Below are 14,084 nucleotides of genomic sequence, written 5' to 3' on the forward strand. Positions count from 1 at the left end.
AAAACGCTCTAACCAACTTAAATATTTCTATCATAGCCCATCTTTTTCTCCTATCAACCAACTTCTGCAATCCACACACCTTCAATCTATTCTCATAGGGAACATTCCACATGCCACTCGCCATCTCGGTCACTTACTTCTGAATCTTCTACACTGCTTCCTCATCCACCAGAAACCAAACCTGATCACATAAATCCAGATGTGGACGTATCAAGGCCTTATAAAGAGGAATAAGAACTTCCTTATCTCTAAGTGTTAGTGTGTTCTTCAATAGCCAAGTAATCTTATGGGCTACCTTAGTAATATGTCCTCTAAGCTTTAACTTTATGTCTATTACTACCCCTAAATCTCTAGCTTAGTCTATTACTTGGAATACAGTTCCATCAATGTGGTACACAGCTTGTAACCTTTTTATCCCAAAATGCATAACTTTTCATTTTTCCACATTGAACTGACAACCTATTCAAATTGTTCTACACACGCTCCATATCACCTTGATTAATTATTACTCTACTTAATTTTGGAACAGTAGTGGTCCCAGCAGTGAACCTTGCACACACCACTAGTCACCTGTTTTCACCTTGATTCTACCCCTCCATATACCACTTTTTGATATCTGTCCAGCAGCCACCCTCTTATCAACAGTGTCAAATCCATCCCCATTTGTTCTAATTTGCATAATAGAGTTCCATGTGGATTCTGTCAAATGGCTTTGCAAAATCCAGCACAATAATCATGTCCATTTCCTTTATCCAACTAACTGTTACTCTATTACTGTGGATTACCGACCTTCACAAATTATGTTGCCCCTCATACAGTATCATATTTTTATCCACTATATTTTTTAACCAATTCCAGTACTTTTACCACCTGAGATACTGATTGGTCTATAATTTGATATTGCAAGTCTTAGAACCTCCCTTGTGCAAGGAAAATTATTTTGATCTCTTCTCACTCCCTTGGAACTCTATCAGAACCAAGACTTAAATAACAGCCTAGTCAGAGACACTGTCAGTTCCCTTGCACACTCTCACAAAACCTGGGCTGATATCCCATCTAATCTCATAGCTGTTACACTGAGATTCAGCAATATCCCAAGAACCTCCAATTCATCCATCTCTGTTCCCACATTAAGGTCTGTCTTATATGTCAAAGCAGTAACCTCACATGATAAATCCTTGCAAAGTGGTCTCACAGTAACTCAACTATTTTATCTGCTTCTGTCACTTCATGATTATCATCACTCATTAAGGTTAGTCTTTCATAGTCATTCTTCCTCTTACTTGCCATATAACAAAAAAACTCTTTGGGATTTCCTTTGGCCTGCTCAGCTAGATTCTTCTTATAACGTGATTTTACCTTCCTTGCCTGAGCATTGTACTGTTCGCGAGTTTGTTGGTCACTTTTCTCTTTATATACCCTCCACAGCATTTTTTTCTTCTGCAGCTCGTGCTTAATGATATAACTCATCCATCTAACTCCTAGCTGATTAACCCTCCTTACCTTAGGTATACAATTTATCATAATATTGCTTCCTCTAGATGACTGTTAACTATCTCCCATGCACTACTAACATCCTTACCCTGCAGTGTTTTATGCCATGGCACAGATTTTTAGCTTCTTCCTAAGCTTGTCATAATCATCTGCCTTGTAGTTCCATATATACCCCTCCTTGACAGAATATTCCTCATGTTGTACAATCTTCCAAGTCAAGACTGTATGGTCACTTTCACCAATCAGAGACAATGTGGTCACCTTGGTTATGGATAGCTCTTCTGATCCTATGACCAAGTCTGATACTCTTGCACCTCTAGTTCTCTCCATCACATACTACCTCAAGTAATTATGGTTTATCACAATTTTTCAGCTCCCTTCCTCAGGGGGACTGAAAAATTCCAATAAACACCTCAATTTCTTCATGGTGATTATCACAACTTTTCAGTTCACCCTTGTACACTTGTACTAATTTGCTGATGCATGTCTTTCTTCCAGATATCCCTGGAACTCCCTGGCCTATAGCAGTAACCAACCATATAATTTGTCTTATTGGCCTTCATCTCACACCAGACTGCTTCAAATGAACAGCCACCTTGGGCCTGTCTCCTATTCCTTTTGGCTGCAGTTCATCTGTTATCATCATCAGCACTCCTCCTGCCATCCTTCACATTCTATCCCTACATCATAGCTACATCATCATCTGCTGTTAGCCAAGACTCATTAATGCCTGTAACTTTTAGCAAGGTTGCATTAATGTCAAAAATTCCTCCCTCTTGCTCCAGATACTTCTAGCATTAGTGTATAGAAACTGCAGCATCCCTTTAGACTCTCAACCACCTTTACATCCTGAATTGACTATCCTATTAAAAATTCTGGCTTGAGTAGTTTCTGCACTTGTTGGTCATGATCATGCTCGCTCACCTCATGGGTGCCTTCTCACATATTCATCTGCATCCACCCTAATTGTTTAAATTTTTCTGAATTATGTGAAGGCATTACTTTGATGTAAACTATAGAATAACTAGAACCACACAGAGTAGAACAAGGCCTCATACAACTAACTATATCACATATGAATATAACAACCATTGCAGAAAAGCTATCCAGAATGTTTATATTTCAAATATGCTAAGCTAACTGCCAAATGAAATTAGAAACCTTGCAAACTACAATACTCTAAAACGTTTTGTTTATTATTTTAACGGTATAATAGAACACAGAAACTAAGTAAATAATTAATTTATTAACTTGATGCTGATATTTTGCTGGTATTACAACCAGCATCTTCAGAGCACAAAAACACTGTTTGTCACAATACACGAGACTAAAACAACATGGTGTACTTAAACAAAATTGTAGCAGCAACACAAAGACTAGAGTCCTGATTTTGGCGCCCTCTATCTGGAAAAAAAAAAAAAAAACGCTATCATATATTACTAGAGTCCTAGAAAAGTGCTAGTTTTTTCTTAATATGACTGTCTCCCAGATCTTCGGCAAGTTAATACAGCCATATTTGTTGAGATTTGGAGTGTGTTTTAGGGCTTCTGTCACCTCTAAGAACAATCTCTCTGATTTATATGGGTTTCTGTGTAGTACTTTTGTGTTTTTCCAGTTGATCCTGTGTGCAGAGGTATCCAGAGCATGGTCTGCTAGGCCAGACTTCCCATAATGATATTTCCGGACGTATCGTTTATGTTTGCTGATGCGGATATTCACAGTTCTTCCTGTGTGACCGTAGTAGGCTTGATTGCATGAGCAGGGTACTTGGTAGACTCCTGGATGTGATAAAGGAGGAATGCTGTCCTTGGGTGAGCGGATGAGGGTGGCTAATTTGCTACATGGTCTGAATGTAGTGCGTAGTTTATGTTTGTTGAGAATTCTTGAGATCTTTTCGGATGTGCCTTTAATGTAAGGGATGGTGACTGTTTTGTTGTAGTTCTCTGTGGTGGATGGTGGGAGGGGTTTCTTAGGAGTGTTTAGTATTTTGTTTATTTTTTGTGGATTGTAGCCGTTGGCCAAGAAGGTGTGGCGTAAGTGAGTCAGTTCAGCAGTAAGAGCCTTGTCATTTGAACAGATTGCTCTCGCTCTATGGGTTAGCGTTTTTAATATGCCATATTGTTGAGAAGGATGATGGTGTGATTGTTTGTGTGAGTATCTGCCTGTATGTGTGGGTTTTCTGAAAACTGAAAATGATAAGGAACCATCTGGGAGACGTGTGATGAGTGTATCCAGGAAGGGCAGACAGTTGTTGGCTACCAGTTCCATAGTAAAGTGGATTTTTGGATGTTGGCTATTTAAATGTGCTAAGAATGTTTTCAATGTCTCAGGGCCATGTGGCCAAATAGCAAGCACATCATCAACATAGCGTAGCCAAAGTGTTGGTTTGAGAGTGGCTGTATTGATTGCTTGTTTTTCCAGGTGTTCTATGTAAAAGTTGGCTGGGGGGGGGGGGGGAGAAAGGGGGGAGCCCATGGCTGTCCCATCAATTTGTTTGTATATTTTCCCTTTCCATGTGAAATATCCTGCATGTATTGTGAATTTGAATAGTTCAAATATATCAGGGGGGAAGTGTGACTTCAGTAGATTGAGGGTTTCTATTAGTGGTACATTTGTGAATAGTGAAGTGATGTCAAAGCTTACTATTAAGTCTGAGCTTTTTAGGGTGAGGTGTTGTAAGATGCTTTTTAGGGTGAGGTGTTGTAAGATGCTTTTTAGGTGTGCTGAATTTTTGATAAAGGAGGGAGAATTGTTAGTGAGAGTGGCTAGTAGCTTCGCTAAATGTCTAGCCAGTTTGTATGTGGGACTATTTATACTGTCCACAATTGGGCGTAGGGGTGTGCCTGGTTTGTGAATTTTTCGTGATCCATAGATCCTCGGTGTTTTAACATGGAAGGGTTTGAGTTTGTTAACTGTGTCTTTGGGCCAGGAAGTGACTTTTTTTAATAATTTTCGTGCCTTATTCTTTTGCGTGTTGGTGGGATTGCGATCTATAATTTTGTATGTTGACTGATCTTGTAATAGTGTGTGCATTTTGTTTTCATATTCAGTTGTGTCCATCACCACGGTTGCATTTCCTTTGTCTGCTTTTGCTATGGTAATCTGGCTGTTGTTGTGTAGCTCTTTTATAGCAATGAATTCCTTATGTGGGATATTATTTTTTGGAGGCTTGGACTTGATTAGGATGTTGGCCACATCTAAACGTATGTTGTTAGCTATTGTTGGAGGCAGGTCGTAAATTCCTCGTTCGATGGACGCCATTATTTCGGCTTTTGGAACTTGCTTGGGAGTTATGGCAAAGTTGTGCCTTCGACTTAAGCAGTCGTGGCTTCTTTGCTTAAGGTGAGTGACGATAGATTCACGACGACGAGGTCTTGTTGTAATTGCGGTCCTTGTATGGTGTTCCGTTGTTGTAGATTTTCGAACTTCTCTTGGTGCCGGTTTTTGACTTTGTCGAATTCTTTTTTTTGCCGTTGCATCGGTGATGTTCTCTAAGATCTGCCAAAGTTCCGTATTTAGAATATTATGCAGTGATTCTCATAATGCGTTGATGGTTGTATTTGCTTGTGCTAATTCCCGGCGAGTGATGTTAATTTGTTCGCGTAAAAGCGCTACACTCGCTCGTTTATAGATGCGTTGGGCTTTGGCTGAGTGGAACTTGTTTTTGATTTTAAAACAGTTCGGTATTAATTTGGCGTCTCGGCACCTCTTTAAGAAGGCTAACCTGTTTAGTTGCCGCGCCAATTTCAACTTCCACTTACCATATCTTCGTGTCTTGCGTACGATATCGTCTCCGTGAAGAATCCTTAAACGTGTGGACAGACTTATGTGTTTGTCGAACATGTTGTTTATTATTTTAACGGTATAATAGAACACAGAAACTAAGTAAATAATTAATTTATTAACTTGATGCTGATATTTCGCTGGTATTATAACCAGCATCTTCAGAGCACAAAAACACTGTTTGTCACAATACGCGAGACTAAAACAACATGGTGTACTTAAACAAAATTGTAGCAGCAACACAAAGACTAGAGTCCTGATTTTGGCGCCCTCTATCTGAAAAAAAAAAAAAAAAAAACGCTATCATGTATTACTAGAGTCCTAGAAAACTACTAGTTTTTTCTTAATATGACTGTCTCCCAGATCTTCGGCAAGTTAATACAGCCATATTTGTTGAGATTTGGAGTGTGTTTTAGGGCTTCTGTCGCCTCTAAGAACAATCTCTCTGATTTATATGGGTTTCTGTGTAGTAATTTTGTGTTTTTCCAGTTGATCCTGTGTGCAGGGGTATCCAGAGCATGGTCTGCTAGGCCCGACTTCCCATAATGATATTTCCGGACGTATCGTTTATGTTTGCTGATGCGGATATTCACAGTTCTTCCTGTTGGTCACTTCCTGGCCCAAAGACACAGTTAACAAACTCAAACCCTTCCATGTTAAAACACCGAGGATCTATGGATCACCAAAAATTCACAAACCAGGCACACCCCTATGGCCAATTGTGGACAGTATAAATAGTCCCACATACAAACTGGCTAGACATTTAGCGAAGCTACTAGCCACTCTCACTAACAATTCTCCCTCCTTTATCAAAAATTCAGCACACCTAAAAAGCATCTTACAACACCTCACCCTAAAAAGCATCTTACAACACCTCACCCTAAAAAGCTCAGACTTAATAGTAAGCTTTGACATCACTTCACTATTCACAAATGTACCACTAATAGAAACCCTCAATCTACTGAAGTCACACTTCCCCCCTGATATATTTGAACTATTCAAATTCACAATACATGCAGGATATTTCACATGGAAAGGGAAAATATACAAACAAATTGATGGGACAGCCATGGGCTCCCCCCTTTCTCCCCCCCCCAGCCAACTTTTACATAGAACACCTGGAAAAACAAGCAATCAATACAGCCACTCTCAAACCAACACTTTGGCTACGCTATGTTGATGATGTGCTTGCTATTTGGCCACATGGCCCTGAGACATTGAAAACATTCTTAGCACATTTAAATAGCCAACATCCAAAAATCCACTTTACTATGGAACTGGTAGCCAACAACTGTCTGCCCTTCCTGGATACACTCATCACACGTCTCCCAGATGGTTCCTTATCATTTTCAGTTTTCAGAAAACCCACACATACAGGCAGATACTCACACAAACAATCACACCATCATCCTTCTCAACAATATGGCATATTAAAAACGCTAACCCATAGAGCGAGAGCAATCTGTTCAAATGACAAGGATCTTACTGCTGAACTGACTCACTTACGCCACACCTTCTTGGCCAACGGCTACAATCCACAAAAAATAAACAAAATACTAAACACTCCTAAGAAACCCCTCCCACCATCCACCACAGAGAACTACAACAAAACAGTCACCATCCCTTACATTAAAGGCACATCCGAAAAGATCTCAAGAATTCTCAACAAACATAAACTACGCACTACATTCAGACCATGTAGCAAATTAGCCACCCTCATCCGCTCACCCAAGGACAGCATTCCTCCTTTATCACATCCAGGAGTCTACCAAGTACCCTGCTCATGCAATCAAGCCTACTACGGTCACACAGGAAGAACTGTGAATATCCGCATCAGCAAACATAAACGATACGTCCGGAAATATCATTATGGGAAGTCTGGCCTAGCAGACCATGCTCTGGATACCCCTGCACACAGGATCAACTGGAAAAACACAAAAGTACTACACAGAAACCCATATAAATCAGAGAGATTGTTCTTAGAGGTGACAGAAGCCCTAAAACACACTCTAAATCTCAACAAATATGGCTGTATTAACTTGCCGAAGATCTGGGAGACAGTCATATTAAGAAAAAACTAGCACTTTTCTAGGACTCTAGTTTTTTTTTTTTTTTTTTCGGATAGAGGGCGCCAAAATCAGGACTCTAGTCTTTGTGTTGCTGCTACAATTTTGTTTAAGTACACCATGTTGTTTTAGTCTCGCGTATTGTGACAAACAGTGTTTTTGTGCTCTGAAGATGCTGGTTATAATACCAGCGAAATATCAGCATCAAGTTAATAAATTAATTATTTACTTAGTTTCTGTGTTCTATTATACCATTAAAATAATAAACAACATGTTCGACGAATACATAAGTCTGTCCACACGTTTAATACTCTAAAACAAGTCTGAAGGTTACACTGTGAAAGAGAAATACATACATTGCTCAAATGCAGACCTAATGTAAAGCACTATATTAACTGGCTTCAGTTCAGTGATGATACTGCTGATGACATCAGCAGTACCCTTAATCCCATCCTATCTTTTCTATCTTCTCTGATAATACTAAACCCTTCACATCAGCTAAGTCACACTAATGCCTATAAATTTTGGCAAGGTTGCACACTAACTAGTTAATAAAAAAATTGTGCTTAAAGAGCTGAAATATTTTACTTATTCCATAGGCTCTCCATTCAAGATGCCAATTCTCACACTTTGTCTTTTTATTGCTGATTATTGCAAATTTGTTACAATAGTTATTTAATTACATGGGTACTGGATTTATTTAAGACTATAATATCATCTGCATGAAGTAAAGAATTGAGATAACATTTCCAGGTTTGACACTGGGTGTTATGTTACTTTCTTTCCTAGAATGATCCACATAGATGATGAGCAACTGCAGAAATAGTGTGCACCTTTTACACCTTATTTTACATCAACCTATCTTTCTGGATGTCCTTCAATGCTAACTACTGACAACTTAAATATAGACTATGAACAGCAATGTATAATAGATATAATGTTCCATTTACACTACATGACTGTACTATGTTTAACTCTTTTATTTATTTATTTATTTGGGGGGGGGGCACCTTTTCATATACCTTTTTCAAATGTATTGAACTTAAAGATCTTTGTTATATTCCCAAGATTTTTCAACTATTTATCTTAAAATGAAAACCTGTCCTTACAAACCCTATTTTGAATTTTGCACGTTCTTTCCCAAGTTTCTCTTCTAGAATTTCTTCTTCAAACATATGCTTACATAAATCTTACTTGGAACACTAAGTAGAGAAGTTACTCTGTCATTCTCACCTTCAGTTTTACAGGATGTTTCAAATTAAAATATACTCCTATTCAGAAAAATCTGTAGCAAGAAAGAGAGAGAACCTGTAGATGAAATACACTCAAACTTGGTAGGTATACTAACCACAACATGGAGAAGAGATTTTGTATTTAATAAAAAAAATTACTTCAAAAATTACCAATAAAGGATATGGCACTGGGAGAAGGAGAAAATTACATTCAGATGAACCTGATAATATGTGACTGCGAAATGATTCAGAGTCAATGACAAATGAAATTATTCTATGATGTTTAATTTCACTCAATTCATAAAATAATGTGATACAAAAAAACATATCACACAGAGCTGACATCCTACAAGGAGATCTCGATGATCAATGGAGGTGACATTCAATGTACTGGCCTTTGTGTAGAACCAATAGCTGATACCACCATACAGCACCGTCTATGGAGAAAAAAAAACACTAATCTGTCAAATGGTTTTGCACATGATGTGCAATTTTCTCTTTCAAATCTACCAGGTGAAGAACTATGTCCTGATACACCATGCTTTTGAGGCAACCCCCAAAGCCAAAATTCACAGGGCTAAGATCTGGTCTCATGAATGTAGCAGCCATTTCACAGAAATGAGCAACTGATTACTCTATCCTCTTGTGAAATATCGACACAATAATAGTTGAACTTCACATCAACTAAGTTTATATGTGGGCAGGTGCTCTATCTTACATCAACACTGTTGTATTCAGGTATCCTCTTTGCTGCAGTTGTGGGATGACGAATCTCCTCAACACGCCCCAATAATGCACAACTGTGATCGTGCAGGTCACGGGTCCAATTTGAAAAACCCTTATTAATGAACTTGGCCATAAATCCTATCCATACTGTGACCTTTAGCATAAGAGCACTTGTTGAAATGTACAAGGATTTTCTGTAGCTCAGATGCAGCAGTTTTGAGTATTTACTGTTCCATGAAAAGCAATTTATTACTCCACAATGTTCCAAGATCAATCGCCATCCACCTCCATGCATGACACAAATATCAATGCAAATGTTTCTCAGACACTGGCATCTCCTATGTGCAAGTCTTGGCTCTGGCTGAGTTTACATGGGTGGCACTGCAATGCATTACACAGAGTTCTCTGTACCATTGTGTAAGGCAACAAATCCAATTGTCATGCTATGACACATGCAGTACATGAATGTACAGCATTCTTATTTTGACTGCTCAACAACTGCAGTTGCAACATCTTCAGTCATTTGTGGAATTTCCTGGTTGTACTGTGAAACTGACTTCAATTGTCAAATTGTCTCTTCAAATCAACAAATCATACACCGCACTGTATTTGATGTCAATGGGCGTTTTCAGTCTTTAAGCAATATTGACACAATGATTGTTGAACTTCACATCAACTAAGTTTATATGTGGGCAGGTGCTCTATCTTGCATCAACACTATTGTATTCAGGCATCCTCTTTGCTGCAGTTGTGGGATGACGAAACTCCTCTGTAATTGTGAGGTGTTATTGGCATTTTCTCTTTTCCTACAGAAACACTTCATAAGCAGGTATATGCAGGCAAAGTGAGACCTATCGTGCAAGTAAAATGACTGTAGTCAGTCTCATTGCTTAAATTATAGTGTCTTATGCTGCACAATTCACTATTTTTTCTCACTCACACAGTCACATTTTCCCTACTAGTCATTTTTTTGAACTAATGTTCTATATTGTTGAAATCTATTTCCCATGATCTAGACAGGGTATCCACCAAGTTTGAAGATATTTTGTCTACTGGTTCTCTTTACAGATTACTCTGAATAGGGATACTTTTGAAAAGATAATTTGAAACACCCTGCTTCCTTTAAAATTGAAAATAAAACTAAATTAAAGAGAAATTAGTGAAAACAATGAACTAGCAGTATAAAGCAATACAGTATTCAAACCAGATTTAACTTATGAATCTAAGCATTTGGTTTGAAAAACAGATGACTGAAGAGACTGTAGGTCTCTAGTCCAAAAATAACTTGTCATTGTTAACATTTCAAAAAAAAAAGTGAGAGCAGGTCTAATCTAAAATGAAACAGTCACAGAATGCAGAAGTAATATTTACAAAACAAGTGACTGATAACAGAAAATATATCCAAAGGGAGACCAAAACTTAGATTGGTAAAATTAATAGGTAAAGAAATTTGATAGGAATCTAGTAATAATTATGTAGTGCTATCACAGCACCCAGTATACTCCTCCAGGTATCTGAAAGGAAATGATGAATATAAAAATTACATTTCTTAATGAGCACTGGTACACACAGAGAAGTGCATAAAAATAGATAGACAGAGGAATCAATTAACATGGAAGTAGAAGGAAAGATAACTGATTAAAAAGTTTAATTACATAGGCATCTTTAGCACAGATACATAGAATAAATCTTATGCCACTTTTCTAATGAGATGTCACAGTATTGCTTCAATGAAAAATGATTATTTTTTCCTTATCTAAGTGTTACACTGATCAGCAAATATGAAACTGTGCTGAACAATGTTCCCTCCAAGCCAGAGAAGCAAATGCATGAATCATGACATCTTAGTAGCAAATGAGTTGGTCAGGGTAACCCTTGGGGGCTGGGAGACTAAGGTTCAGAAGAAAAAAAAAAGAAAAAGAAAGAAAAAAAAATTTTATATTTCTAACTTCCCAAAATTATAAAAAAATAAATAAATAAATAAAATAAAATAAAATTGAAAAACTACATATTTTTTATTCAAATGAAAATGTAGTAGTGCATAAAAGATATATATATATATATATACACACATATACATAAATACTGCACTGTAAGCTTTGACATCTTGGTGGAGTGTCAACCTTAAAACTTTCATGAAACTCACACTACCAATCTACTGCTATGTTAATACTATAATAACAAAAGCACATTTTGTTAATGCATCATCTGTGACACAAGCAGGAGTGGAATCTCATGCATGACCATACAATGGCTGAGCATTTGCTTAGCTAAGAGGAAACACTGGTGCTGAATCAATCCTCTTCAGACAATTGAAGGCAATAATGAAAGATAAAACAGTACAAAATTATGTTTCAAGAAAAGAAATCCAAGTAAAGTGAAATTAGAATCACTATGAAAATAACAGTTCTAATGGCCATCCACATATTCAAAACAAAATTATTATTAGCATATACAATGATAAAAAAAAGATCTGTAGAAAAACAAATTCATACCTAGCCCCAGCAACCAGCTTTTTGCCATCACTGCTACAACATATATGATTCACTGAAGAAGTAAAGCGAGTTACTATGCCATTTAAGGTAACCTCAGGAAATACATATTCTTGAACAGAATTAGAATCAGATGCCACATATATACAGTTCTTCTGTAAGAAAAAAAAAAACATACCCATATTAAAACATGATTGGTTTAGAAGCATTTCACAATTTTATATTATCAATCTGCCCCCTCCCATTTCCTAAAATTAACAATGATAACTACTTGCAATTATAAAAAAATTTTTTTAATTTAAAAAAAAACACAAAATATTGATGCAGTGACCAGAATATGAGTTCTTTCCTTCAACCTATCTCTCCCTTAGGATGGATAGAATCTCCTAATTAGGGATCATACCAAATTAATGCAGTCAGCATGCCACTTCTCTGTTGCATTATTCATGCCTGTAGATCTATGTATTCACAGGACAAATTTTTGAGGAATGAAAAACCATGCTTCTGGGAGAAAAAATCCTCCACCCCCATATGAGACCAGGTAACTCACCACATGATTGAAAAGACTTGATAAAAGTTTCTAGTGTCATAGACAGGAGTCAAATCATACTCCTTCCAGCCAAAGGACTCGTCTATACCAACTGAGCTAGAGGATCAAGTTTGGTTTAGGCAGTACATAAATACATTAGAACACGTCTGCATATGAATTATATGCTAATCCTATTAAGCTTTGCTTTTATAAAAATTCGAGTTTTTTTTTTAGCTCAACCTGATGGTGCATCTGATTTTCAAATCCATAAAAGCAGAAACCCAATTTCTGATCCTTTCTTGACCAAATTACCATACTACTCCCATGAATGCTCTTTTAAGCGATCCTCTCTTTCTGCCACCTCGTCTAACTTTTTTTATGGAAACAACTGAAAAGAATGCCCTAATTCTGCTCCCCTTAAACCCACTATTTGGCTATGCCATGAGGATGATGTGTTCCCAATTTGGCCGTGTGGCTGGGACACCTTACACACTTTCCTATCCCATTTGAACAGACAACATTCGAGGATCTGATTCACAACAAAAACAGAAAGTAACAACAGTCTGCCCTTCATAGAAACCCTAGTTACAAGATGACCAAATGGATCTCTGACCTTCACAATCAACAGAAAATGCACACACACAGGTAAATACATCTATCAACAGCCACATTACCCCCCCCCCATCAATTGGGAACTATAAAAACCTTAGTCCACCTGGCAAAATTAATTTGCTGAGATAACATTGCAATCAACACAAAACTCACACACATAAAAAAGATGTTTTTTTGCCAATGGCTACACCTCCCATCAAATAAAAAGATTTTAATTCCATGTACCCACACTCACTCGTCCAAACATAGATTACAGCAAATCCATCACCTATATTCATGGTGTTGTCTCAGAAAAGGTGGTCAAGATCTTAAAAAACCACAATCTTGTATCCACTTATAAACTGCACAAAAAGCTAGCAACCCTTAACTGCTCACCCAAGACTAGCTACAACCTTTGGATTTACCCAGAGTGTACCACGTACTCTGCAGATGCAACCATTCATACAAGCAGGACAGCCACCATCTGAATCTCGGAACACCAGGATTGCATCCAAATACACCACTACAGCAACTCAGGATTAGCAGACCATGCAGTGAATAACTGGCACAGGATCAGTTGGAAAAAGTCACCTTACCCTACCAAAGCAAATTTAAATTCAAGAAGCTTTTCATCAAATCTGCTACAGTGCTTGCCAACTATTATCATCATCAAATTCCTGCCATGTACCCTCAAAAAGTGTACAGGATATGATAGAACTACATGAAAATTTACATCATTACTAACTTCCTATCTACAATTTTCCTCCAAATCAGTCTGTTACTTGTCAAGCCTCCAACATTATCAGATCTTATATTTCTATTGTCTAAGGCACTTTGTACCGTATCAATCCACCTATATCTTGGTCTTCCTCTGGGTCATTTTTCTGTCAACCTGGCAGAGAACACTTGTTTTGCTAATCTTTCCTCGCCCATTCTGTTTAAGTGACCATACCACTTGAGATTAGCTTTGCTAACGCATTCCTGGATACTGACAATAGCAAGTTCTTTCCTAATATCCTTATTTTTAATATGATATTGCCACTGATGCCATCTGTTCACGCCTCTAATTTTTCTCAGGACTCTCATATCTGCAGTCTCTAGTCTTTGGTCAAGTGTTTTACTTCTGACCCAACTCTCAGATCCATAAGTTAAAACTGATTTGAACACTTGT

At 37.6% G+C, this 14,084-nt stretch overlaps 1 protein-coding gene across 1 annotated transcript in view; it reads right to left on the minus strand.

The window, feature by feature from the left end:
• Ctf4 (Chromosome transmission fidelity 4) overlaps positions 1-14,084 on the minus strand; it is a 525,719-nt gene that overhangs the window by 452,495 nt on the left and 59,140 nt on the right. Inside the window, exon 5 of the mRNA XM_090398697.1 lies at positions 11,797-11,948. Coding sequence (XP_090254823.1) covers positions 11,797-11,948 — 152 coding nt within the window. The remainder of the gene's footprint in view (positions 1-11,796; positions 11,949-14,084) is intronic.

Source organism: Typopeltis vanoorti, chromosome 10, assembly GCF_054136105.1.
Source record: "Typopeltis vanoorti isolate ZY-2024b chromosome 10, IOZ_Tvanoo_1.0, whole genome shotgun sequence".
NCBI classification, from domain to species: Eukaryota; Metazoa; Arthropoda; class Arachnida; order Uropygi; family Thelyphonidae; genus Typopeltis; species Typopeltis vanoorti.